The sequence below is a fragment of the Siphateles boraxobius genome, unplaced genomic scaffold (assembly GCF_051911475.1).
Source record: "Siphateles boraxobius isolate OS27281-9 unplaced genomic scaffold, OSU_SipBor_1 77, whole genome shotgun sequence".
In the NCBI taxonomy this organism is placed as follows: Eukaryota; Metazoa; Chordata; class Actinopteri; order Cypriniformes; family Leuciscidae; genus Siphateles; species Siphateles boraxobius.
In genome coordinates, this window is record NW_027509205.1 from 21670550 (window position 1) to 21697280 (window position 26731).

At 40.9% G+C, this 26731-nt stretch overlaps 2 protein-coding genes across 2 annotated transcripts; one reads left to right on the top strand and one right to left on the bottom strand.

Moving 5' to 3' along the window:
• Nucleotides 1-882: 882 nt before the first annotated feature.
• On the bottom strand, nucleotides 883-3527 carry LOC143725635 (uncharacterized). Its single transcript, XM_077218167.1, has 2 exons — nucleotides 3459-3527; nucleotides 883-2770 (listed from the first exon to the last, which is right to left on the bottom strand). Exon 2 carries the CDS (start codon nucleotides 2696-2698, stop codon nucleotides 1160-1162), a length of 1539 nt encoding a protein of 512 aa, XP_077074282.1. The 5' UTR covers nucleotides 2699-2770; nucleotides 3459-3527; the 3' UTR covers nucleotides 883-1159.
• Nucleotides 3528-5466: 1939 nt separating this feature from the next.
• Nucleotides 5467-25185, top strand: LOC143725533 (E3 ubiquitin-protein ligase TRIM21-like). Its single transcript, XM_077218010.1, has 7 exons — nucleotides 5467-5651; nucleotides 10016-10335; nucleotides 18391-18465; nucleotides 18589-18801; nucleotides 22481-22622; nucleotides 23805-23831; nucleotides 23967-25185. Exons 1-7 carry the CDS (start codon nucleotides 5564-5566, stop codon nucleotides 24503-24505), a joined length of 1404 nt encoding a protein of 467 aa, XP_077074125.1. The 5' UTR covers nucleotides 5467-5563; the 3' UTR covers nucleotides 24506-25185.
• The last annotated feature ends 1546 nt before the right edge of the window (nucleotides 25186-26731 follow it).

Genomic DNA, 26731 nt, shown 5'->3' on the forward strand with positions numbered 1-26731 from the left:
GAGTCACACTTGTTGATTAATAAACTGGATCATTTTAGTTCTGTTGTTTTTCTGAAAATGTGCGTTTTACAATTGATGTCTGTGTTTTGCACAAAAATTTTAAACCAGGGGCGTTGCTAGACATTAAGCTCTGGGGCACAGGCCCCCCATTGTTTGTCTGAGATAACAACAGTAACAAAGGAGAACGGGGCTTACCGATAGGTCAATCAAATATAAATTTCATATCCAAAAGAATGATTCATTGTTATCACACAAAATCAAAGATAGTAGTACAGAACACAACAATGTGTTTATTTTCTGATACAGTGCTGCAGGCAGGGGCGTTTGTTCCAAAAACACCAGGCTGGGTAGTTAGGTAACTTAGGGGGGTTCGGGGGCTCCCCCGAGAAAATCTGCATTTCTCTGACCTACATGTGCATTTTAAGGTGTTTGAAGGCCAAAAAATGTGATAACAATAGCTTTAAAAGCTTGTTAGATTAATTTATTTTTTTTGTGGCATAAAAGGCATAGCCTACACACTGTCTATATATGAAAATAGAAAACTTTAGAAAATAGAAAACTGAGAGGAAACTTTCCTGCACATTTGCATTCTTCTACAGGGGGAGACCGGGTATGGTTGTAACACTTTTTGCTTCAGTAACTATAACTCACTGAATTTTGTAGCTAGAGTTCTCAAACTTTTATACAAAGTACCCACACGTGTTCACTACAAATCAATCCAATGCAATCCTCTACAAGAATATCACAGACCTTGTGAGGTGGTGTCAAATACATGAAGTACCTTCGTTACAACCTACCCCAATACTGGGGTAGGTTGTAACACATGCTGGGGTAAGTTGTAACAATTACACAAAAGAAGCAAAAATGGATGCCACACTATAAGATATGCTTCAAAAACATGTTTATTGACATAAAAGAACAATTTCTCAATCTGGAACTCTGGAACAGACTGTCTGATTTTGTGTGTCAGAACTTGTGTGTGCATGTGTGTGTGTGTGTGTGCGTGTGTGTGTATGTAAATGTGTCTACTTGAACAAACTTACTTAACAGTAATACTTAACAGTATACAGTATAAACAAACTACAATTTCTAACAAAAAAAACATATCTATCTGTGTGTGTGTGTGTGTGTGTGTGTGTGTGTGTGTGTGTGTGTGTTCTTAATCAGAGTCACAGTGCTGACAAATGAATGCTGGTAACCCAGGAGTGCAGGCTTTGTGGGCCCAGAGACTGCATAGGGCGCATTTTTCCCAGACCTCCTTCGGCTTTGAGTTGCCATATGGCTCCATGCACACAACACAAAAGTTTTCCTCATCTGAGATGTCAGAATCCTCAAAGTTCAACATTTTCTTGGTGGGCTTTCTCTCCTTTTTCTGTTTCTTGCCTTTATTCTTACCAACGATGCTCTGTCTTTTCTTTCCTCTTCCCTGTTGTTCTTCCATCAGTGCTTGTTTCACTGGTGTATCAGTGAGTATTTCAGACCGCCTCTTCTTCCTGATCCTGCCAGTTGTTTTTCTTGGCCCTGCTTTTGGAAAAGGCCGCATGGCTGAAGGACTGAATGGCTGACCTGGAGACAACCCTGAGGTGCCTGGCTCATCTTGAGCACAGGACATGGTGACATTGTGAATTGCAGAGGAGCCAGACGTAACCAGGTAGGTTGGAGGAGAGGAGGTCGTTCCCAGGTGAGTTGGAGGAGGAGAGGAGGTCGTTCCCAGGTAGGTTGAAGGAGAGGAAGCCGTCCCCAGGTGAGTTGGAGGAGGAGAGGAGGTCGTCCCAGAGTGAGTTGGAGGAGAGTCCAGCTGGGAAGGTCCAGATGTCGATGACGTACCTGGGTCTGGCCGGTCAGTGACCTGTGAGGGTGCATAGTCACACTCCTGAAAAATGTCAGGGTTGAAGGGCCAAATACCTGTGGATACAAAACCAGCTGTAATGTTTTTGGGTGTTGCAGCTGTGGGCATGGCGGTCTTCACAATACTCGGTATGTCATATATCGTAATCGCCTTGGCAGGATTCATCTTCATCCACGCATCACTTGCAGTGTTCACCATTTTCTTAAATGGGCCGTAGACACTGCGATCCAGTGGCTGAAGTTTGTGGCTGCAGTGTGGGGGGAAGGTAAGTAGCACAATCCCCCTTTTTTTGCAGAAGTCGATAGCTTTCACCGATATATGAGAACCGTGGTTATCCATCAAAAGCAAAACCTTCTTGTCTAGGCTGACCTTTGTGTGTTTGGCAAAGTGCTCAAGGAATAACAGGAAGTCTTCCTCTTGCATCCATCCTGAAGCGTTTCCGCTTCCAGCACTCCCAGTTGGGCCACTCTGAATAAAGTATTCCTTGTACGGTTTACGGGGGAATACAAAGAAGGGGGGAATTGCATTTCCCAGTGCTTGCACAGCGCATGCTACCGTCACAAGCACACCTCTCTCACCCGATGTCATCGCACCCACCTGCTTTACTCCACGACGTGCAACAACACGGTCTGGTGACTGAACTGTGGTTACACCAGTTTCGTCCATGTTCCATATGTCACCCCCATCAAAGCTGTATCTCTCAATGACCTGTCCGAGGCTGTTGAAGAAACGTTCCACATTCATATGATTAAAACTTGTGGCCCGTGTAAGGCTGGTTGGCTCTGGACTCCTCATGGACAGGTTGGGGTTCCGCTTCATGAAGAATGTGAACCAGTCAGGCCCTGCCATCCGCTTCTCACCCCATGTTTGTGGGTATTTGAGGTCATAATTTACAGCCAGTTCATATGCAAACGTTCTGACCTAAAATAAAGTAAAATAGAAAACATGATCATATAGAAAAAAAATCTATTTATCTGGAACCTATGCTAGTATTCAATTATACTCTGGTCTCCAGTAGCTAACCTTTCATATTGCTTACCTCACGTGGAGCCAATCCATAATACAGATCTGCTGCCTGAGTCAAATATTCTGCCAACACTTTCTCCTGCTCCTCAGAGAAAACTCTATTGCTGCTCCGGTAACCTACGCTGGGAAGATCACTGGACCCCTTGTCTGTCAGCTTCTGCAGTGATTTGCAGTATCTGCTCAGTGTCACATGACAGATCCCATGTGCCTTCGCAGCTGATCTGACTGACTTGCCCTTTGTTGTGACCTCATCTGATGCTTTTTTTAAAAGACTGGCAGTCACACCTCTGTTTGTCTTTCTTTTCCACTGCCTAGGCATTCTATAAAAATATTAAAATCAATCAGTTGTATGATAGGGGATGGTTGTAACACTTTTTCAAGAAGTGTTACAACCCACCCCACCCCTGTCAGTCACTGTTTAGCTAGCTGTATTAGCATACTAGTTTGAAATTAGCAGGGGCAAACTGCATCACATTTTGCCTAAGAAACTACATTTTAATCTAATATAAGTCAATCTTATTTATCTGCAATACTTTAGATACTAGACAAAAAATAGTCTTGGTCAAAAAAATTACTTTCTTACCTCAAAATCAGTTTTTTCTCGATAAGTTCAGATTGAATCAGTTTTCAGACTTGACAACCACCATGCGTTGTCAGGGAGACAGTAGGTAAACATTGAAATGATCACATGACTCCTATCTTATCCCCAATTGGCGGAAATGCTGATGTTACAACTCTCCCCGTGTTACAACCATACCCGGTTTCCCCGGTTGGGGAGATTAATTAATAATCTTGGTTGATTAATTATCAATTAATAATGAATAATTAGCCTAGCCTATATATTTTTCAAGAATTTACAATTTCAACATTTCAATAAATCAAAGAGTTAATATATGAGTGAATATATATCTAAAATAAAGAGCATGTATATTCTAAAAGAAAACAAATTAATTTTCGGTTAAACTGCGTTGCTTTTACAAGCGTTTATTGGTTTATTACTGCGTTGCAAATAGATCATATCTATTACCCTATAATATAATTTCTATTAAATATACTGACAAATAAAATAGATTGTTAAACTCAAACTTCAGATTTACTGGGGCACAACAGATTTATACTGGAAATAAAAGGTAACAGTAAAAGGGGTAGGCTATAGCAACATGTTTTTTTTTTGTTTTGTTTTTACAAAATAGGCTATAAATGTAAAGAAAGTTTTAATAAATACAATGTTAAATGTTGTAATTACTCGTAGCTAGTTCTGAATACTGAACTTTCATACTTGTGGTTTTTTCTTCACATGTTCAGAGCGAGAAAATCCCCAAGCGTTGAATGTCGCGCTCAGGAAGTAAATTGGAGCTTGTTAAGTTTCTCCATTGTAGACTACTTTAAATGTCATTAATTATAGCTTTGTCATTATTTTGTAAGTCCAGTGCCATTTAATTTTAAAGTTGCGTTTTTACATGTTTTGACCTTGACATACTTTGCCTTAAGTTGTGATGTTTTATTAAAACTATTAGACTGTAATAATAATAACACGGAATAACTGCAAATACTTTTTGAGCGCATGGATAATATTGAATATTAGGCTACTTTTAAAATTCAGCAGTGACCAAAACGAACATTAAAACGAGACACGGCTGCACTGATTAAAGGAGTATGTTAAAACAAATGAAGTTTGAAATCTGAGGGTGGATAAGTGATTTATGAATATTCAAAACACATCAAGCTACAAGTCACAGTTCATACATGAGCACTTGTTTAACAAAGAACATAGGCTATGTCTGTAGTGACCACACACACACACACACACACACACACACACACAACCTCGAAAATTGTCTCATGTGTCTCTGTGTTATATCTACTAATGTAAATTTAACAGGATAATAATCCCAGATTTTCACATTTGTATACCATCGACGAAGGTTATTTGAAAGATTTTACTTTTTCTTACACACACTCCTGCAATAAGTCAAAAAGCGCTGTGAGATTTGAATGCGTCTCTGGGCATCAAGAGCTTATCGGTGGAAAAACGACTGTCTCTGATGAAGCCTCGAATGAAACGGGCTTTTGGATTACATTTAGGCCTACATTTAATCATTTAGCAGACGCTTTTATCCAAAGCAGTGCACTTGTTGAGTTGAACGCACATAAACGCCACCACAATGTCGTAAATACGAGTGGGAAGCTCGCGATTTCCTTTAAGCCCCGATCTTTAGGAATTGGGGGCGTGAAAAACTATTTTATAATGTTAACTTCAAATAATACTAATAGTAATTTAAAGATGAGGTAGCATTGGATCTGGACTGGAAGGATAACTCTGGGAGTTGGAAGGTGTGTGTCGCGATTCTGCCTTCTCACACCGCGACAGGTTCGTGGATCTGAGTGTCGTGATTTCGGTTTCATATCGCATATCATTACAGCACTAATCAGTAGACTTACTTGCTTAATAGGTGGAGCTGTAACATCACTACATGACTTGATAGCTTGATTTTCTATAAGTTTCTTACACTGTTGACACACTCAGCAGGGATGAATTACGATCTGTTCCATATTTATGATTATGGGTGGAGCTATATGACATCACTGCAGGTTAGAAAGGAAAAACTAAACGATGAACAGGAAGCTTCATCAAACAGCAGCGTTTCAGAAAGGACTGCGACTGATAGAGGCAGCAGCAAAACTGTCATGTCACAAAAAAGGACACATTCCCCCACTGGTGAAGAAAAGGGAAAAAAGAAGAAACCAGAGGAAGAGATAAAACAGCAAGATAAAGGTATGTTGAAAAAATGAATAGGTTATGTTGCAAGCTAATTTAATTTGGCTAGTAAATTAACAGCCTAGGTAAAATACCTAGCTAATAGCCTAGGTACAACTCAACGTACATTCACATGATATGAAAGGACAGCTGTAGAGTTACACTCACGGGACACTGTAACTTATTTGCAAGCACAAAAGTTCATTATTAGCATGTGTTTTATAGCCTTGCCGGTTAAACATTTCATTTGCACACTTTCTCTGAGCTTGTACACTCAAAGCAGTGATTAAAGTGGTTAACTTTTAAGGGCAGTGCGTGTGGGTGCGTGTACTTCTCCGTACTCTTTAACAGGATGCGGTCCCATCTTTTAAGGTAATGGCTTTAGTGCCTGGTTACAAATCAGACAAAAATTACTTTATGTTAGTCATTTGAACTACATTATAACGACCATTAATGTTTTTTAACTTGTATGTTTCATATACTAGTATGTAATTGAATAGATTGTGAAATTAAACGTTTCTCATTCTTAGTGTTTTTTTTATTTATAGCTTACATATACAATTCAATTACTATACAATAGCTGTCTGTCTTTTTATAAAGCTGTGTGTACTGTAATAAAACGCTATACAAATACATATGTTACTTTATGTTACTTAAAAACTGCTAGATTTCCTGCTTAAAATGTTTTTAAAAACTGCTTTTATCTTATCTTGTACATAGCAGTGGGGTTTAGCATGTTACATAAAGCTAAAACTGCTCACGTTAGCTACAAGAAGTTATCACGAGAATAGCTTTAGTTCAGGCATATTCCTGGGGTCCTAAGGTGTGACTCAATTCACCACACCGGCAATGCGTTCCAGAAAAGTCCCCAATCAGGGGAAAGTTTCGAAAAAGACCCAAATATTTTAAGGGGCTTTTTTTTCTCTCTCTTACTCAGGACATATTGAGGATACAAAATCAGTTGAGTTTGCTTCTGTTGCAATTTGTTCAACCTTTACTGACACTAAGTGTCAGTAAGCTGAGTGGGGGTTCAATCTTCAGCTGGCTGGCAGGAGCCGCCACTGGCATGTCACGTGACCTGTCAGCGACTGGCAGGCAGCAGCCAGTCTGATTCTAGTATGTCACGTGAAATGTCAGTGGCTGGCTAGTTGCCTGGCAGTCTGCCTTTGCCAAGTTTCAAATCCATTGGTTGTTAGCAGTTTTTGTGTTTTGTGTTCCTCCCTTTCTAGCTCATTTATTATAACTGTTGATATGATTACCGTATGTTCTTTAGTATGATTGATGTTTTGGGGACTGTTATCCCAATTAAACCAGTCAAATGGCCATGATCAGACTGGCAGCTTGCTGACGCTTTGCTCGAGAATCATGAGTCAGCCGCGGCTGATCAGCGAGTAACGCGTTGCCTGACACTCTCGCTGCACGGAAATTAATTGTTTTCTTACTAAGCATATAATGTCATGCATCTATTCTTTAGTATAATTGATGTTTTGGGGACTGTTATCCCTATTAAACCAGTCAAATGTGCCATGATCCGACTGGCAGCTACTGACGCTTTGCCTGAGACGCTCGAGGCTCATGAGTCAGCCGCGGCTGATCAGCGAGTATAACGCGTTGGCTGATACTCTTGCTGCACGGAAATTAATTGTTTTCGTATTAAGCATATGATGTCATGCATCTATTCTTTGGTATAATTGATGTTTTGGGGACTGTTATCCCTATTAAACCAGTCAAATGTGCCATGATCAGACTGGCAGCTACTGACGCTTTGCCTGAGTCGCTCGAGGCTCATGAGTCAGCCGCGGCTGATCAGCGAGTATAACGCGTTGCCTGACTCTCTCGCTGCACGGAAAAATTAATTGTTTTCTTACTAAGAATAATCTCATGCATCTATTAGTAGAATTTATGTTTTGGGGACTGCTATCCCAATTAAGCCGCGGCTGACTCCATGCGTCCAACAAAGTGTCAGTAAGCTGCCAGTCTGATCATGGCACATTTGACAGGTTTAATATGGATAACAGTTCCCAAAACACCAATCATACAAAATAATAAATGCATGAAATTATATTCATAATAAGAAAACAAATTACTTCGTTGCAGAAAGTGTCAGGCAACGCGTTATACTCGCTGATCAGCCGCGGCTGACTCATGAGCCTCGAGCGACTCGAGCAAAGCGTCAGTAGCTGCCAGTCGGATCATGGCACATTTGCCACATCAATTTGGCACATTTGGCACATCAATTATACTAAAGAATAGATGCATGACATTATATGCTTAATAAGAAAACAATTAATTTACGTGCAGCGAGAGTGTCAGGCAACGCGTTACACTCGCTGATCAGCCGCGGCTGACTCATGAGTTTCGAGCGACTCGAGCAAAGCAAGCTGCCAGTCTGATCATGGCACATTTGACTGGTTTAATAGGGATAACTGTCCCCAAAACATCAATCATACAAAAGAATAAAGGCATGACATTATAGTCATAATAAGAAAACAATTTATTTCCTTGCAGCGAGACTGTCAGGCAACGCGTTATACTCGCAGTATCAGTCGCGCCTGACTGGCAAGCGTCTGTAAGCTGCCAGTCTGATCACGGCCATTTGACTGGTTATATTGGGATAACAGTCCCGAAAACATCAATCATACACAAGAATAAAGGCATGACATTATATTCATAATAAGAAAACAATTTATTTCCTTGTAGCGAGAGTGTTAGGCAAATGCGTTATACTCGCAGTATCAGCGGCGGCTGACTGGATGAGCGTCCAGCAAGCTCTGTAAGATGCTAGTCTGATCACGGCAATTTGACTGGTTATATTGGGATAACAGTCCCCAAAACATCAATCATACTAAAGAACATAATCATATCAACAGATGGACAATAAATGAGCTAGAAAGGGAGGAACACAAAGCACAAAAACTGTCAAAAATCAATGGTTTCTGAAACTTTCCAAAAGCAGACTGCAAGGCAACTAGCCAGCCACTGACAGGTCACGTGACATGCTAGAATCAGACTGGCAGCTGCCAGCCATCCACTTACAGGTCACGTGACATGCCAGGCTCAGACTGGCACCTGCCAGCCAGCTGAAGATTGAACCCCTACTGCCTTTTTTCATAAAATGACTGGACTATGAGGGGCGGGGCCGTTCAACTTGACAGTCAATGGCGCTCTCGTTTTGAATCAGTATCACTAATGGTTCAATATTTTAGTGAATGTTAGTGTTTAGTGAGTAAGCTATGCTCATATTCTGATTTTATATGGGCCTCCAAATAAAATGCGGCTCTCATATCGGAAACCTGACAGATCCGGTAATGGTTTGAACAGAAATATGTCATAAATTAACTACACTGCAAAACATTCACCAACATACTTTATTCTACTAAAAAGATACATTTGTAAAGATAAAGGAAAACACATTTTGAATGGCAGTAATTAACTGATAAATATCAAATCAATTCTTTAATTGCAGGCCTAATCATCCAGTTTTGTAGATTAATAAATAACATGTATTGGTCAAAATTTGAAATCAAGTTTTCTGAATAAATGTTATTTTCTTAGTTGTATCTTATGCCTCAATGAACAGACACAGATACATGCAAAGGTTAAGGTGAAAGGCAAAAACAGCATCAAGAATTTTAACATATAAACCAATTTGTTTTTACTCACAAGTGTGATATCCTTCCACATTTCCACTAACTAACTGGTGTGTGAAGTGTATAACAGTGTCGCTTGATCAAGATCGGCTCGCGCTGCACTGACATTGGTCCAAAGTGATAAACGGTCTGTGAAGCACAAAATTATGAGTTTCGTTCTGCTTTCATGACTTTTGCCATTTAATGTTGCGAAACGTTGTGGTGGTGTTTGGTCGGCAGGTTCAACGAATCGTTTGGTTTGTAATGCGTACCGAACCGAAAGCCTCGTATACAGTTCAATAAGAATACATGTATCGTTACATTCCTACTAGTTAGATGTTGAATCACAACATCAGCTTAACATCAACAAGTCTAACGTTAGACAGAAAATATAATAATCCTCCTAGACAAAATTATTACCAACTCACATTTCCTTTCTTTCTTTTCTTCCCCATGAGAAAGAAATCACTTAAACAGCTGCTGCTCTGTTAAACTTAAACTCACTTAAACTGAACTCTGACATGTCGCAGTCTGAGCCGTTGACAAGAGGCTTCAAAATAAAAGCATGCGAGTAAATTATTTACCAATTTATAAATATGAACCAATCAGGCTTAAGTATTCTGAGAAAACGAAGTTTCCCTCTACGCATTAGAAACTGACGCAATGCGAGTGAACCGTATCGAAAGGGAACTATTAATATAAAAGTTGCTCTATTCAGCAATGTAGATGCTATATTATCATTTGTTTTGTCAGCCATGGCGTCCTCCAGTGATCCTCCAGTGTTCTGTGACATCTGTGATGAAAGAAAGCAGAAAGCTGTGAAGACCTGCCTGACGTGTCAAAGCTCTTACTGTGACTCTCATCTGGAGCCTCATCACAGAGTCCCACGTCTAAAGAAACACACACTGATCAACGCTGTGGATAATCTGGAGAATTATATTTGCCAGAAACACGAGAGACCTCTGGAGCTGTTCTGTAGAGATGATCAGACGTGTGTTTGTCTGTCCTGCACTGAAGGAGAACACAGGACTCACAACACTGTTCCTATAGAGGAGGAGAGTCGAGAGAAGAAGGTAAAAACTAAACACTTTCACCCTTATAAGCTTAATAACCTTATAAGGAAGACACATGGGCTCTTTGTAGTTATTTTTGAACTGCGAGTGTAACTTTTGTTTTTTTTGTTTTTTTGTTTTTTTTGTTTTTTTTGTAGCCTAGTAACAATAAAATTATGCACTTTTGGGGGATTTTAGGTAATTTAGTTCATAGATCTTATTTAAATTTCTTTATTTCAGTATCAAATACAAATACTCAATTTTTGGACCTTAACTACAGTATAAATCTACATTTCTATAAATTTAAACATTTCTGCCATCTGGTGAAAAAAGAACAACAAGACTTTCATGTCAGGCCCAAATCATGTCATGACAATAATGGCCAGTAGATGGCTGAAGTGTTTAATTCAACTATACATGCTGTGAAAGAATTCTAGATTTCATTCTTAATAGTTTGGATGTTTATTTGGACTTTATCCAACTACTTTTTGTTAAATAACTATTATTTGTCAAACTGACAAATATCTTCTGTGAAAGTCTCAAGACCGAAAAAATGTTTGTCTAATCATTGCATTTGGTCTGATATGAGATATATTTTATATATATATTTCCATACCTGCCCGCACCCTGCTCACGCAAACATCACACTTTGACATTGTGTTCTGTAAGACTATCCAGAGTTGTAGAACCACAGGGTTTGTTCAAAATCATTTGATTCATCCCATCGAGAGATGGGAATTCATTCAGCGTGATAGTCACAGTGCACTATGGGTATTCTCTAGCAGTTGAGCGTACATCGGTTGAACACTCATTATTGCACTGCAAAAAACACAGTTCATCCTGAACCAAAATAACGAGCTAGATCCACTGCTGGATCCATATAGTGATGTCGTTTTCTGTCACAAACTGCTTTAACAGCTTTATTGGGACAATCCAGAATCGTAATCCAAATGACAGACATGGGGTCAAAACCATAGAGCAAACGATCCAAATGTACGATAAACTCCTAAAACAAAGGCAAACAAGGACATCAAGGACAAAGGGCAGAAGAACAGGGGTACGGGCGCTCAAAAAAGTGCAACACAAAACAAGACTACGCAGAGAATGCGAATGAAAACTTAGGAAGACTTTAACAAGGGTATCACACACAGCTGTACGAAATCACACAATCATGGGAACAGACAATGGATACCATAAAATTAAGTTAATAATAGAAAAAAGCCTAAGAGTCAGGACAAGTGCCCTCTGATGGAGATTAAAAATACTTTAGCTAGCGGATGTGACATAGCCTCCCCCTGAAGACCACCAAGGCATAGCTGGTGACCACAACGGCGGAGCAGAAGACCACCAGCGCAGATCAGACTGGTCAGATGATCCCTATAGAAGATCAGCCAGAACGTTTCTCAAAACAAGCAGAAAGGTCTGTAATTACCAAAGCAAGCAGTTTTGAATGCGACCTCCCTGGTCGTGACAGGACAGACAGAAAGCTCAGGGACAACCATTGTTGTCGTATCTAGGCAGACAGGGCTTTCACAAGCAACTACTGTGGTTGTATATATAGGTAGGCAGGGCTTTCAGCCAGACAGTTCACAGACAGACGATGAAGCAGAGACTTCATCATTGATCTCCTTGACCATAGCAGGACATACTGAGAGTTCAAGAACAGTAGTTGCAGCCTCAGATAAAACTAGGTCAGGTGCCGCTGCCTCTGGAGAAACTGAAGAAGCGTTCATGGCCCAGACACATATAATGACCATCGCTGTAACTGGGAGTGCATTCAACGGTGGGAGAACCTCTGAGACCTCCAGACTCGATACCACCGGATTCAGATGTACTAGACTCAAGGACGATGTCAGGACGACTAAGATGCCGACTGCTCGCATCGACATCAACGGTAGGTCCGCCAAACTGGAAGCCAGTTTCAAACGCCTAAGGACCACCACCTGTCGGCTGGAAACTCTGGATTTGGGACCACTGGACTCGGAAGCGCTGTGAGCACTGGACCTGGGATCATCAGACTTGCTGAATCAGAATTGCTGGATACCGTTGTGCTAACATGGTAAATGGCTTGATGCACACTACCCCCCACAAAAAATAAAAGTTTTTAGGGGAAGGTTCCTCCTCTACCTCCTCCACATTAAAAGGAGAACCGCTCAGCTGCAATGACAAATCAATATAATGTGCCAAAGTCCAGTCTGGGTCCTGTAGCAGCATAATTACATTGAGTGGCTCAGACAACCCGCCCCCAAAAAAGATCATATGGGGAATCTTGTCCATGTTGGTTAAGTGAGCCAACGCAATGTCCAGTACACGGTCCTTGATGCTGCGCTCTCCTTGTCGGAGATGCTTAATTCTCACTGCTGGATCCATTTAGTAGTCTTCTGTCACGAACTGCTCCGAGACTTGGGTTGACGATCCAAATGCAGCTTTATCGGGACAATCCAGAATCGTAATCCATACAACAGGCATGGGGTCAAAACCATAGAGCAAACAATCCAAATGTACGATAGAGTCCAAAAACACAGGCAAACTAGGATATCCAAGACAAGGGAAACCAGGTTACAGGCACTCAAAATAGCAGTGTAACACAAAACAAGACTATGCAAAGTGAGAATGAAAATACAGGGCCAAGATAGGCAGAATTTAACAAGGGTAATCACACACAGCTAAACAAAATTACACAATCATGAACAGTCAATGGATACTGGGAAGTGAAGTTCATAATGGAAAAGCCCAGGAGTCAGGAGGAGTGCACTCTGGTGGAGATTAAGGGCACTCCAGCTGGTGGATGTGACAGTCGTAACCGTAATTAAGAGATGGCAACACGTGACATTCTACCCTGAGCAGATTTATGCGTTTCTATGTCAACAGTATCAATGCCAAAATGAATCTACAGCAGTCAGGTGGAAAAAGTAAGAGCTCTGATATTTATTTATTTTCATTATTATTGTAATGTGATGTGCTTTGAGACATAAGGTAATTCAATGCAGTCTCTTATCTGATGCATTGGAGACACAATGAAGGAACGGTGGGATCTCAAACTTACAAAGCTAGCTTGCTAATGCTAGCCACTCTGAAATTGCCTGCTCTACCTTTAAACTGCCAATTCATAGATTTCATGTGGCGTCACACAGTGGTGCGGCCGCCATTTGTAGGACCGAATTGCAACATGCCGTCTATCTGCTGTGCTGTAAACTGTGATAACAGCAAATCACAAAGAAATGTTGAGAAATGAACGCTGACCTGGAAATTTAAATACAAGTAAAATTAGCAAATTACAGGTTAGCTAGCTAAATTAAAACATGTAGTTTACAAATGGAACACATATGACCTTATTCTAGACCACTATCTATAATTACATTAGTAACCTTAGTTATACGTTTGGCTGAATTATGTTGTTGTTATCTGTTTCAGTATGCTAAACTACTGCTCACTGTTTCTGTCTTAATACATTGTTTAAATGAATAGATTATTAGCTAACTGCATGATTTGTATACATTTCTGAAATGCATAACTTGGACACTAAATTGTAGACACATGCTTTTTCTGTAAAGCTGCTTTGAAATATTGTGAAAAGGGCTATATAAATAAATGAGAATTGAAAATAAAGGTGTCCAAACGTCACTGATAATACAAGAGATGTGCTTTACCGACATTATTAGCAATTCAGTTCAGCATTGCTTTTATGTTCAGTAATTCAGCGATTACTCATGTAACGTTAATATCGCCTGATTAACAGAGTGTCACTTACCCTTCCAGTTTTTAAGAACATTTTCTTAATGGGGGCATTTAATACAATGCTAAATCGATGTCCAGCAATCGATTTAAATAGTATATTGGGTTTAATTAGTCATTTAATGAGATCTAATATATGTTGTTAGTACTGAGAATAAATACATAGATCCGACTGTTTATGTACTTTGATGGTCCAGTGGCAGAACTTTTGCCAAGGGTGTCAGAGGTTCTGGGTTCTAAACCGCACTCGTATAGTTTTTCCCCCTTATTAAAACCAATTATGTCTATCAGTGGTTGTATATCAATCAGGAACACATTTGTGTGCAATTAATTTTGTGATTTCACCGGAACGAATAGAGAGTCTCCGAAACGGATTAAAGCGCGCGTCCGTGTGAAGAATGTGCGGTGTGCGCGAGTCCCGATAGAACACTTTATCTGCACCACTGATCGCAGAGTCAACGGCCACTTTGATCACTTGATTTCAAAAACAACACATTTCAGCGTGCTAGACCACCTCTTATTTAACAAATGAACGAAATGAATGCTCTGCAAGTTAACTGGAGATGTTTTATTTATTTGTATTGGTAAGTTACATCGGTGCCGTGAGATGTTTCAAAAGTGGTGGGGACAATATCGACCCTAGCAAAAAGTGATGGGGAAATGTCCCACCTGTAAATTACGCCCCTTCCTTGAGAGCTTTGCCGGTGTATGGAGAGGGATTGTGGACGAGGTAAATGTAAATGTCAGCAAACGTAAAATTTGGTAAGTTTTTACTTTCTCCCTGGTGATCGGACATCTTTCCGATCACCAGGGAGAGGTTACGCAATTTAACGCAAAGGTCCTAAAGATGGCGGCCACAACAAAAAAGTCACGTGACTGAAACCCATGAATAGTTTTTTTTTAACTTTTAAGAAAAAAAAATGTTATCAGAATCAGAATCAGAATCAGAAAGAGCTTTATTGCCAAGTGTGCTTGCACACACAAGGAATTTGTTTTGGTACTGAGGCTTCCAGTGGACATATACAAATACAACATGAAACATAATACTACAAATTATAAGAATAAAAAATATAAATATATGAGAATAAAACTATCACAGTTGGGTTTAGTCAGAATAGACATTTTCAGATTTACAGATTATGAACCTATTTACAGTGTTTTGAATATTATAAATAAATAAATCTACATATAAGTATCAACTGAGTTGTGGGATATTGCACTAAACAGTGGGAGTATTGCACTTACAGGCATATGCCTTGGGAGGAGTGTTAACTGTTCAGGAGGGAAATGGCCTGTGGGAAGAAACTGTTCCTGTGCCGAGATGTTCTTGTGGCCAGTGATCTGAGTCTCCGTCTTGACGGTAACAGTTCAAACAGGTGGTGTCCAGGGTGAGTGGAGTCTGTGATGATTTTACCTGCTCTCTTCCTCACTCTGGAAGAGTACAGGTCCTGGAGGTTTGGCAGGGGGGCACCAATAATCCTCTCCGCAGTCCGGACTGTCCGTTGTAGTCTCCTGATGTCTGATTTGGTAGCTGAACCAAACCAGACAGTGATGGAAGCGCACAAGACAGACTCAATGACGGCTGAGTAGAACTGAATCAGCAGATCCTGTGGCAGGTTGAACTTCCTCAGCTGGCGAAGGAAGTACAGTCTCTGCTGGGCCTTTTTCACAGTGGAGTCAATGTGATTGTCCCACTTCAGGTCCTGAGAGATGATAGTGCCCAGGAACCTGAATGACTCCACTGCTTCCACAGTGCTGTTCATGATGGTGAGTGGGAGGAGTGCTGAGCTGTTCCTCCTGAAGTCCACGATCATCTCCACTGTTTTGAGCGTGTTCAGCTCAAGGTTGTTATAACTGCACCAGGCAGCCAGCTGTTCAACCTCCAGTCTGTAAGCAGACTCGTCACCGTTTCGGATGAGACCGATGACAGTGGTGTCGTCTGCAAATTTCAGGAGCTTGACAGTGGGGTCTTTAGAAGTGCAGTCATTAGTGTACAGGGAGAAGAGCAGTGGGGAGAGAACGCACCCTTGGGGAGCACCAGTGCTGATTGTGAGTGTCTTGGATGTGTGTTTCCCCAGTCTCACTCGCTGCTGCCGGTCCGTCAGGAAGCTAGTGATCCACTGACAGATCGAGGATGGTATGGAGAGCTGGGTCAGTTTGGCTGTGAGAAGACCAGGCATGATGGTATTGAAGGCCGAACTGAAGTCCACAAAGAGGATCCTTGCATAAGTCCCTGGTCTGTCGAGATGTTGCAGGATATAATGCAGTCCCATGTTGACTGCATCATCCACAGACCTGTTTGCTCTGTAAGCAAACTGAAAGGGATCCAGCAGGGGTCCAGTGATGTCCTTCAGGTGGGCCAGCACCAGTCTTTCAAACGACTTCATGACCACAGACGTGAGAGCGACAGGTCTGTAGTCATTAAGTCCAGTGATTTTGGGTTTTTTGGGGACAGGAATGATAGTGGAGCGTTTGAAGCAGCAGGGAACTTCACACTGCTCCAATGATCTGTTGAAGATCTGCGTGAAGACCGGGGCCAGTTGGTCAGCGCAGGCTTTTAAACAAGCAGATGAGATGCCGTCTGGGCCTGAGGCTTTCCTAGTCTTCTGTTTTTTGAAGACTCGGCTCACGTCCTCCACACAGACCTTAAGCTCAGGTTGGATGGCAGGAGGGGGGAGTGATAATTGGAGAACAGGAGGTGATGCTGAATGTGTGAAGTGCAGATCAGACCGGGTGTGTGGTGTGAATGAGGGCTTTTCAAACCGGCAGTAAAATGAATTTAAATCGTCAGCCAGGTGTTGATTGTCCACAGATCGAGGGGATGGTGACTTGTAGTTGGTAATGTTCCTCAGGCCATTCCAGACTGATGATGGGTCGTTGGATGAAAACTGGTTTTTCAGTTTATCAGAGTAGTTCCTTTTAGCAACTCTGATCTCCTTTGTCAATCTGTTTCTGGCCTGGTTATACAAGATTTTATCCCCACTTCTGTAAGCATCCTCTTTGGCATGACGAAGGTGTTTGAGTTTCCCAGTAAACCATGGTTTATCATTAGTGAATGATAAGAATGTCCTGGTAGGAATGCATGTATCCTCACAGAAACTTATATATGATGTTACAGTATCTGTGAGCTCATCCAGATCATTGGTAGCAGCTTCAAAAACAGTCCAATCAGTGCAATCAAAGCAGGCCTGTAGATTCTGCTCTGCTTCATTAGTCCATCTTTTCACAGTCCTTATTACAGGTTTAGCTGATTTCAGTTTCTGCCTGTAGGTCGGTATGAGATGAACCAAACAGTGATCAGAGAGCCCCAAAGCTGCCCGTGGGACGGAGTGATATGCATTTCTTATTGTGGTGTAACAGTGGTCCAGTATATTACTGTCTCTGGTGGGACATGTAACGTGCTGTCTGTATTTTGGTAGTTCACGGGAAAGATTTGCTTTGTTAAAATCCCCAAGAATGATTAAAAGAGAGTCTGGGTACCTTTGTTCCGTTTCAGATATTTGTTCAGCCAGCTGTTGTAGCGCCGCGCTCGCGCACGCGTCTGGAGGGATGTAAACATTCACGAGAATGAAAGAGGAAAATTCCCGAGGCGAGTAGAAGGGTTTACAGTTTATGAAATGTGCCTCTAAATTAGGAGAGCACATCTTCTTCAGTGTTGTTACATCTGAACACCAACTTTCGTTAATGTAGAAACACAATCCACCACCTCTCGTTTTCCCCGTTAGCTCCGCGATGCGATCCGCTCGGAACAGCTGGAAGCCCGGCAGATGTATTGCGTTGTCCGGTATGGCTTCACTCAGCCAGGTTTCAGTGAAGCACAAAGCAGCAGAGTTTAAAAAATCCTTGTTAGTGTGGGTGAGGAGAAGAAGTTCATCCGTTTTGTTAGGAAGGGATCGGAGATTCGCGAGATGAATGCTGGGGAGTGCAGTGCGCAGGCCGCGCTCGCGGAGTTTAACCAGCGCGCCGGCTCGCTTCCCGCGTTTGCGTCTGAACGCGCGTTTGAACAACAACGCTGCCCCTCCGACGAGAATGTCCAGTAAAACGTCCGAGTAATCAAAAACTGTAGAAAAGGTTTCTGGTGTGTGTTTCCTAATGTCCAGTAGTTCGTCTTTGGTGCAACTGATAGGAAAAGAATGACTAAACGCAGAACAAACGAACAAAAACAACACAATAGCTGGAGAGCTCCACACCGAGGCAGCCATCCGCGGCGCCATCTTGGATCGAATGGATCCAAGATGTACTATCCTCATATGTACTAAACACCACATAATTTTTAATTAATTTAGTCTTTTATATGATTTTATTCAAAGGATGAAGATATCTGTGTTTCTCTGTATGTAGACTGACGTTCGTCATATGATCCAGGACAGAATGAAGATGATTCAAGATATCCAGCACTCAGTAGAGCTGAGAAAGGTGAGTGGAGGTTAAAACGTAAAATTGATAATTTATTATAATATTTCAATCAGCTTCACAAAGGTTCTCGATTAAATGGATAAAACTTATTAGATTAACCTTCTAATCATTCTCATTTATCAGAAAAACACAGAGAAAGATAAATCCTCCAGTGATCAGATTTTTAATGTTCTGAATGGCTACATTGAGAAATGTCGGTCTGATCGGATGGAGATGATAGAGGAACAGCAGAAAGCAGCAGATAAACAGGCTGAAGATCTCATTAAAGAGCTGCAGCAGGAAATCACTGAGCTGGAGGAGCTCTCACACTCTAACGATCATCTCCATCACATACAGGTCTTTCAAAATCTCTCATCAGTCATCATGTACAATATTACAGGACAAACTCTCTGTTCACAAACCTGATGAGATGCTTGACCATTGTATTTGTATCAGTCTTTTAGAGATTGTACAAAAGAAACTGAAACGGTGATTGTAGTATACTGAGTACAATTATAGCTGTTTCAGTTGTTACCGCTAGGGGGTGAATATGCTTGTGTTGTGTGGGAATTACCTGTAAAATGTTCTGTCCTGTTGGATAGTCAGGTCATGCTGGTGTAATCCTATAAAATAAGCAGTTGTTAGTAAACCGACCCTCCTACATTCCTCTCTCTTGTGTGGTCTGTTGACTCTTTTCCAAGGAAAGATGTTTCCAATTGTCGTGGACTCGCCTTCAAAGTGGATGGATGCATACCCAACAACTACCGCTGCCTCTCAAATCACTATAGAAAAGCTCAGGCAAAGTTTTACATTCACATTTATTCATTTAGTAGACGCTTTTATCCAAAGCAACTTACAAATGAGAACAATAGAAGCAGTTAAACTAACAGTTGGACAACGATATGCAAGTGCTACGACCCCTCTCAGGTTAATCTAAACGCAGTACTTTAAAAAAAATGTTTTATAAATAAACAAAAAAATTGAATAGAAGAGAAAGTGTTAGTATTACTGGATCAAGTGCTGCCGAAAAAGATGCGTCTTCAGCCGTTTCTTGAAAGTGGCTACAGACTCAGCAGCTCTGGTTGAGTTAGGCAGATCATTCCACCAGCAGGGAACAGTCATGGTAAAAGTCTGTGAGAGGGATTTTGTGCCTCTTTGAGATGGCACCACAAGACGATGTTCTCTTGCAGAGCGCAAGTTTCTGGATGGCACATAAGTCTGAAGTAATGAGTTTAGGTAAAAGGGAGCAGAGCCAGTGGTTGTTCTGTAGGCAAACGTCAGTGACTTGAATTTAATGCGAGCAGCAACTGGCAACCAGTGCAATTTTGTGAGGAGAGGAGTGACGTGTGCTCTCCTCGGCTCATTAAAGACCTCTCTGGCTGCAGCATTCTGGATCAGTTGCAGAGGTTTGACAGAGCAAGCTGGAAGACCTGCTAGGAAAGCATTACAATAGTCCAATCTCGATAGAACAAGCGCTTGGACAAGGAGTTGTGTAGCATGCTCTGATAGTAAGGGCCTGATCCTCCTAATGTTGTGCAAGGCAAATCTACATGACCGGTCAGTTTTAGCAATGTGGTCTGTGAAGCTTAATTGATCATCAATTACAACCCCAAGGTTCCTGGCTGACCTTGATGGAGTTATGGATGTCTAGCCTAGCTAAGTTGTGATGAAGTGTTGGGTTGGCCGGGACCACAAGTAGCTCTGTCTTCGCAAGGTTTAGTTGAAGGTGATGGTCCTTCATCCAGCCAGAAATGTCTGTCAGGCAGGCTGAGATGCGAGCAGCTACCGTCGGATCGTCAGGCTGGAATGAGAGGTAGAGTTGTGTGTCATCAGCGTAGCAGTGATAGGAAAAGCCATGTTTCTGAATTACAGATCCTAGTGATGTCATTTAGATGGAGAAGAGAAGTGGTCCAAGCACTGAGCACTGAGGCACCCCAGTAGCTAGATGTTGGGTCTTAGACACCACACCCCTCCAAGACACCCTAAAGGACCTACCTGAGAGGTAAGACTCGAACCATTGGAGTGTGGTTCCCGAGATGCCCTTCATCTTTAGGATTGACAGGAGGATCTGGTGGTTAACTGTGTCAAAGGCAGCAGACAGATCCAGCAGGATGAGAACTGAGGATTTGGAAGCTGCTCTTGCCAGTCTCAGTGCTTCAATTACTAAGAGCAGGGCAGTCTCAGTTGAGTGTCCGCTTTTGAAACCAGATTGATTGTTTTCCAATAGGTTGTTCTGTGCAAGAAAGGAAGAGATCTGGTTGAAAACAACTCGTTCAAGTGTTTTCGCGATGAATGGAAGAAGGGATACCGGTCTGTTATTTTCCAGATGTGCTGGATTTAGAGTGGGTTTCTTAAGCAGTGGGGTTACCCGAGCCTACTTAAAAGTTGTGGGAAAGGTACCAATGTGAAGAGAGGTGTTTATGATGTGCGTGAGTGCGGGTACAACTGAGGAAGAAATGGCTTGAAGTAGATTAGTGGGAATAGGATCAAGCGGACAGGTGGTAGGGCGATTGCAAAGGAGGAGTTTGGAGTCTTCTGCCTCTGAAAGTAGAGAGAAGGAGGGTATAATGTGTGCATTAGCTGGTAAAATGTGTGTGTCAGTTTGTGGATTGGTAAATTGGCCGCTGATGATGGTGGTTTTATTTATGAAGAATGTGGCTAAATCGTCAGCTGTTAGGGTTGATGAGGGAGAAGGAGGAGGAGGAGGGTTGAGAAGAGAGGAGAAGGTTTTGAAAAGCATGTGAGAGTCAGAAGAATTGCTAATTTTGTTGTGGTAGTAAGTCATTTTAGCAGTAGAGATATTAGCAGAGAAGGAAGAGAGGAGGGACTGATAAAGACTAAGGTCAGTAGTATCTTTTGATTTGGTTTTAGCGTATTCGGCGTGCCACGGATGTTGGTATCAGACAATGGACCTGCCCTGGACAGCACCCTTCCAACCCCCCTCAAATGGGTTTGCGAAAAGAGTCGTTGCAGACCTTCAAAGCTGGTCTCAAGAAAATAAAGGCAGAAACTTTGGAGACAAGAGTGTGTAGATTCCTGTTCAATTATAGGATTATACCAAAAACTACAACTGGTTTGTCCCCTGCCGAAATAATGATGTCCAGACGTTTAAGATCAACTTTTTATTTGCTTCTACCAAACCTAGCAGCCAAAGTGCAAAAGAAACCACACAAACAGAAAGAAGACCATGACAGCACTGCTGACTTTTTCAGTGGGTGATCCTGTGTATGTGAGAAATTATAGCTACGGGCCACAATGGTTGAAAGTTGTACCAGTCTGCTGTCTTGTGCTGCCTTGACAGTAACAGGACAGACCTGGAAAAGGCATGTTGATCAGGTTTGCAGGAGATACACTCACTGTTCCGGATTAGGCGATTTTTTTCTTCTTTTTTTCCCCAGAATACACCAGGTATTGGAGAGTGAATCGGACAGCCTGTGAGCAATGTACCTGTAGAGCCATGGGAACAGAAAGGACTGTAACTAGTGTCACAAGAAGAGCCTGAGGCTGATATTGAACAATTTCAAAAGTCGTGGAAAGCAGATGCTCTTCTACGAGTGTTGTTGACCACAAGGAGGTCACCCAGAGAAAAACGTGAACCAAGATATCTAAAAGATTTTGTTAGATAATTCAGCAAGATTATCTGGTATAAAAAAAGAAAGAAAAGAAAGATGGCAAATTGACAGTTGACATGTTTGGGGATGTTTTAGCTTTAAGGGGGAGAGATGTAGTAGATTGAGTACAATTCTAGCCGTTCCAGTTGTTACCGCTGGGGTGAATATGCTTGTGTTGTGTGGGAATTACCTGTTGCAGTAAAATGTTCTGTCCTGTTGGATAGTCAGGTCATGCTGATGTAATCCTGTAAAATAAGCACAGTTACTCCTGCATTCCTCTCTCTTGTTTTTTATACTAAGTTACCACAGTAATAAAGTCCAATTTGAAAAATTAGTTAACTGTGTTAGAAAGGTATTGTGTAAAATATACTAACTTTAAATATAAATCAATAACATATTTAACAGTCTTGTCTTTCCTGCTGTAGATGAGCTCATCCTTGTACAGTCGTCCCCACACCAAGAACTGGACTGAGATCAGGATTGACTCCGGTGTCAACTCACTGTATATAGCTCTTGCTCAACTGAAGAAAACTCTAGATAAAATATTGGAAAAACACAATCCAACTGGTATGTGAATATCAAATACAGTAGATTTTTGTCAGTAACAAATAAATTAAATTTTTCAAGGAATATTATGGGTTAAGTGGCGGCTGGTCAATAAAGGGCGCTAGGGCACCGCCCTCCCTGAGCCACACACACAAAACAACAATAATAATAAATTATGTACATTTATATGTGTGTGATATGATATGATAGAAAGTCATCTGTGCAAAATATAGGCTTTTCCTATATGTCCACTCTGCCTGTCCGCATGTCTCAAGTTCAGCTCTGGGGCGCTAGACAAATCGACCACAGGAGGCGGGTTTATGTAGCAGTTTAGCCAGTTGTTGTGAACATTTAAAGATGACACGAAATTTAGCCAATCAGCGTCCTCAAATCTTGTCAAAAATGGCGATTTTCTCTATCAACCCAAACGTGACGCTGCTAAAGTCAAAACTAGTCTGTATGGTCTGAATAAAGCAAACAAGAATACCAGTAAAGCTTTGATGGATGACGGTTGTAATCAAGGTAAAGACGATTACAATGGCATACATACAGGCACGTGCAAGTCCGTTATTATTATTAATGTGAAACAAGCAGTGTTTTTGTAACGTAGGCCAGTAGGCGGTGTGTGTGTGTGTATACCTTACTGCAGTCTTTAGCGTCCTTGTTTAGTGTCCTAGTTCCCAAGACTCTGGTACGAATCCTGCTCGAGGGTTGATTAAATCCAATTTAAGCTCAGTTTGTAAAGGATCATACTGTTTTTAAAAATGTAATCATAACACAACTAACCCTGTCTATGTAAAGTTCTGTCCATGTAAACTCATGTTAAAGCAGTATTACTTTAATGACAAGAAAAGGATGTAACTCTGTGTACAAATTGTAAAAATACATAATGTCTAAAAAAAAAGTTTTCCACCTCACAAGGACAATTTAGACACTTTACAGCTCAAATAACACATTTTTACTGAATTATTAGTAGAAGAGCTTTCATAAAAAGTACAAGCTTCACATTCTATTATATCCTCAATGTTTGTTTCATAGACCTCCATTACAGTATGTTTACTGTTTATTCTGCATTTTATTTTACAAACTGGGGGACGAGCTGCATTTACATGCCACTTATGCTGCCAGTAGAGAGAAACTCACTGTTAACCTGAAATTACTGCTATAAATAATTCATCATTATATTGTCATCTGTGTCCACAGGGTTGAAGTTTGTACAGAAGTATGCAGGTACAGTGTGTCTAACACCATTTTCTTCAATACACAATACAACAATACTGTTTATAATCTGTATTTTATACTGCACATCTGAAAATATTTATGAAAATAAATGTATATTTGTAAATAATGTCTGATCTCTCTCAGTGGATGTGTCTCTGGATCCTGATACAGCGAATCCATTTCTCATCCTGTCTGATGATGGAAAACAAGTCAGTTGTGGAGACATTAAGCAGGATGTCCCAAAAAACCCAAAGAGATTTGATGTGCTTTGTTGTGTTCTGGCAAAGCAGGGATTCAGTTCAGGGAGATTTTACTATGAGGTGCAGGTGACGGGTAAGACTGATTGGACTTTAGGAGTGATCAGAGAATCCATTACCAGGAAGGAGCATTTCACACTGAGTCCTGCGGATGGAGTCTGGACTGTGATTCTGTGTAATGAGAATCAATATATAGCTTGTGATTATCCATCTGTCTCTTTATCTCTGAGGGTGAGACCTGAGAAGGTTGGTGTGTTTGTGGATTATGAGGAGGGTCTGGTATCTTTTTATGACGTGGAGTCCAGATCTCATATCTACTCTTTCAGTGGTCAGACTTTCACTGAGAAACTCTATCCAGTGTTTAACCCATTCCCCAATGGTAAAGGTAAAAACTCAAACCCACTGATCATCACTCCTGTCAGTTAAAATGAACAAAAAAAGATCAAATCTGAAAATTGCTGTTTTTAGAACTTGTCAATAAAAACCTATGTGATAAGCAAAATGTGTACAAGTGCAAAAAAATATCTATTTGCAGGCCTCTAAAAACAAAACATCAATTATAATTAAATATTTGTGAGTTATGTTGTGTGAAAAAATATTTGGTCACACTTTAAGGTCCAATTCTTATTAACACCTTTTGCCTCAATAAACTCCTATTATTAATAGTAAATTAAGGTAAATTTAGGTATTGGGTGGATTAAGGCATTAATATGTGCTTTATAAGTACTAATAAACAGCCAATATCCTGGTAATAAGAAACTAGTTAATAGTGAGAATTGGACCCTAAACTAAAGTTTTGGCTAACAGTTAAATTTTTCTAAACAGAAAGATTTGTTTGCTTTTAACTTTCATGTATACTTTGCTTTTTAAATCTACTATGACATTTTACGTAATATGATTTAATAATATAAAGTGAAATTGTACATAATATACTGAATTTTCAAACTTTCCAGAGATTGTACATGTTATTTTGTGCGGTAATTTCTAAAGCCTTTTTGTCTTCCTCCTCTCCAGCTGTGAACATTAAAATATTTGTGAAATATTGTGATTTTTGGTTTATAGTATAATGACTGCAGCATCTGAATAAAGACAAGTGTTCAGTTCTATAACGGATATTTCTTGTAAACTAAACAGCTTGGTAATTATTATGCCGTTTCATTTACATTGTTGCACAGACCACCAACATAGATGCATAGTTTCTACACACCACATGTGTATTCTTTTTATTCTTCTTCTGAACAGTTGCACTTGCCTTACTCATCGCATTAGTGCCCCCTAGTGGCACTCATCAGTACATGAGGCACTGATGAGCATAAACCAGGTGACACAGATGAAGGTGATTAACAATACACAGGTGATAATGATGGACTAATGTTGGTTGGCATGGAAACAGATGAGTGGCGGGAAAACAAAAGACATGTGACTAATATTGAAGACAAACAGAAGAACTAAACAGACACCAACATGACACACATATCAACACTCAACACTCTTCAATAAGTTTAACAATTATTCTCCTTGGCCTCACTGGTTTTTCTGGATTCAGAGATGACGATAGTGTACTTTTTGCAAAGCTTTTCTTCTGGGTACTCTTTTGCCCAACATCTCTCTCCTTGCAATGTTCTTTTGAAGCCAAAGAATTGCTCCCATCATCCACATTGAATTCTGTTTTTGACATTTTCAGCAGTCCCTCTTATTTCTGCGAAGAGTATTACCATACTCTGTGAATACTTCGTAAGATCTAGGCGTGATCTCTTTCAGAACTTTTGCTTTTGGTCCCCATTTACAGTCACATCTTACTCGCACCAAATCTTTACATTTCAATGGGCGCAAAGGTTTTGCAGTTTTCTTGTAGGTGACCTTTTGTTGTAGCTGCATTTCCTTGGCACAGATTGGTCTTTGCTTTGTAGCAAATGTTCAGCTGAGGGTAACTTTGTCCTCAGCTTCCTACCCATGAGAAGTTCTGCTGGAGATTTCCCATCTTCTAAAGGTGTTGACCTGTAGTTCAGGATAGCATGGTGAGGATCCTCCTCAGCTTCAGCTGCTTTCTCCAGCAGACGTTTCACAATCTGCACCACCTTTTTCGGCTAACCCATTTGACTGTGGGTAATATGGACCTTGATGTTATGTGCTCGAATCCATACTGCTTTGCAAACTCTTTGAATGTCAGCCCACTGAATTGAGGACCGTTGTAACTGACTAAAGTGCTAAAGTCACCGGGATTGCATGTCTCGCAAAAATATTTTTCAAATGCGAGATCACATGCTTTGTGGAGGTGTCTGTCAACAATGCAAACTCTGGATAGTGGGAGTAGTAATCCATGACAACTATATAATCTTTCCCATTCAGTTGGAACAAATCAGCTCCCACTTTCCTCCAAGGCTCGCATGGTTTAAAGTGAGGTAACAGTGGCTCTTTTTGCTGTTTGTATCTGTGTTCCTGACAAATCTCACAGCATTGTACACGTGTTTCTACATCTATATTCATATAGGGCCAATAAATTATGTCTCGGGCACTGCGTTTGCATTTTTCGATGCCCATATGACCTTCATGTACAAGTTCTGTCATTTGTTGTCTCATCGTACTAGGGACTACTATCCTACTTTCAGAAGGACTCCATCAATGATCAATCAAGAAAGCTCATCCCTGAAA

Bases quoted from the DNA above. Each gene is read 5' to 3' on its own strand.
- LOC143725533 (XM_077218010.1), top strand. From the start codon at position 5,564: ATGTCACAAAAAAGGACACATTCCCCCACTGGTGAAGAAAAGGGAAAA. The intron at 5,652-10,015 runs GTATGTTGAAAA...TTGTTTTGTCAG, and splicing joins GATAAAACAGCAAGATAAAG to CCATGGCGTCCTCCAGTGAT. The intron at 10,336-18,390 runs GTAAAAACTAAA...CTCTGTATGTAG, and splicing joins AGGAGAGTCGAGAGAAGAAG to ACTGACGTTCGTCATATGAT.
- LOC143725635 (XM_077218167.1), bottom strand. From the start codon at position 2,698: ATGGCAGGGCCTGACTGGTTCACATTCTTCATGAAGCGGAACCCCAAC.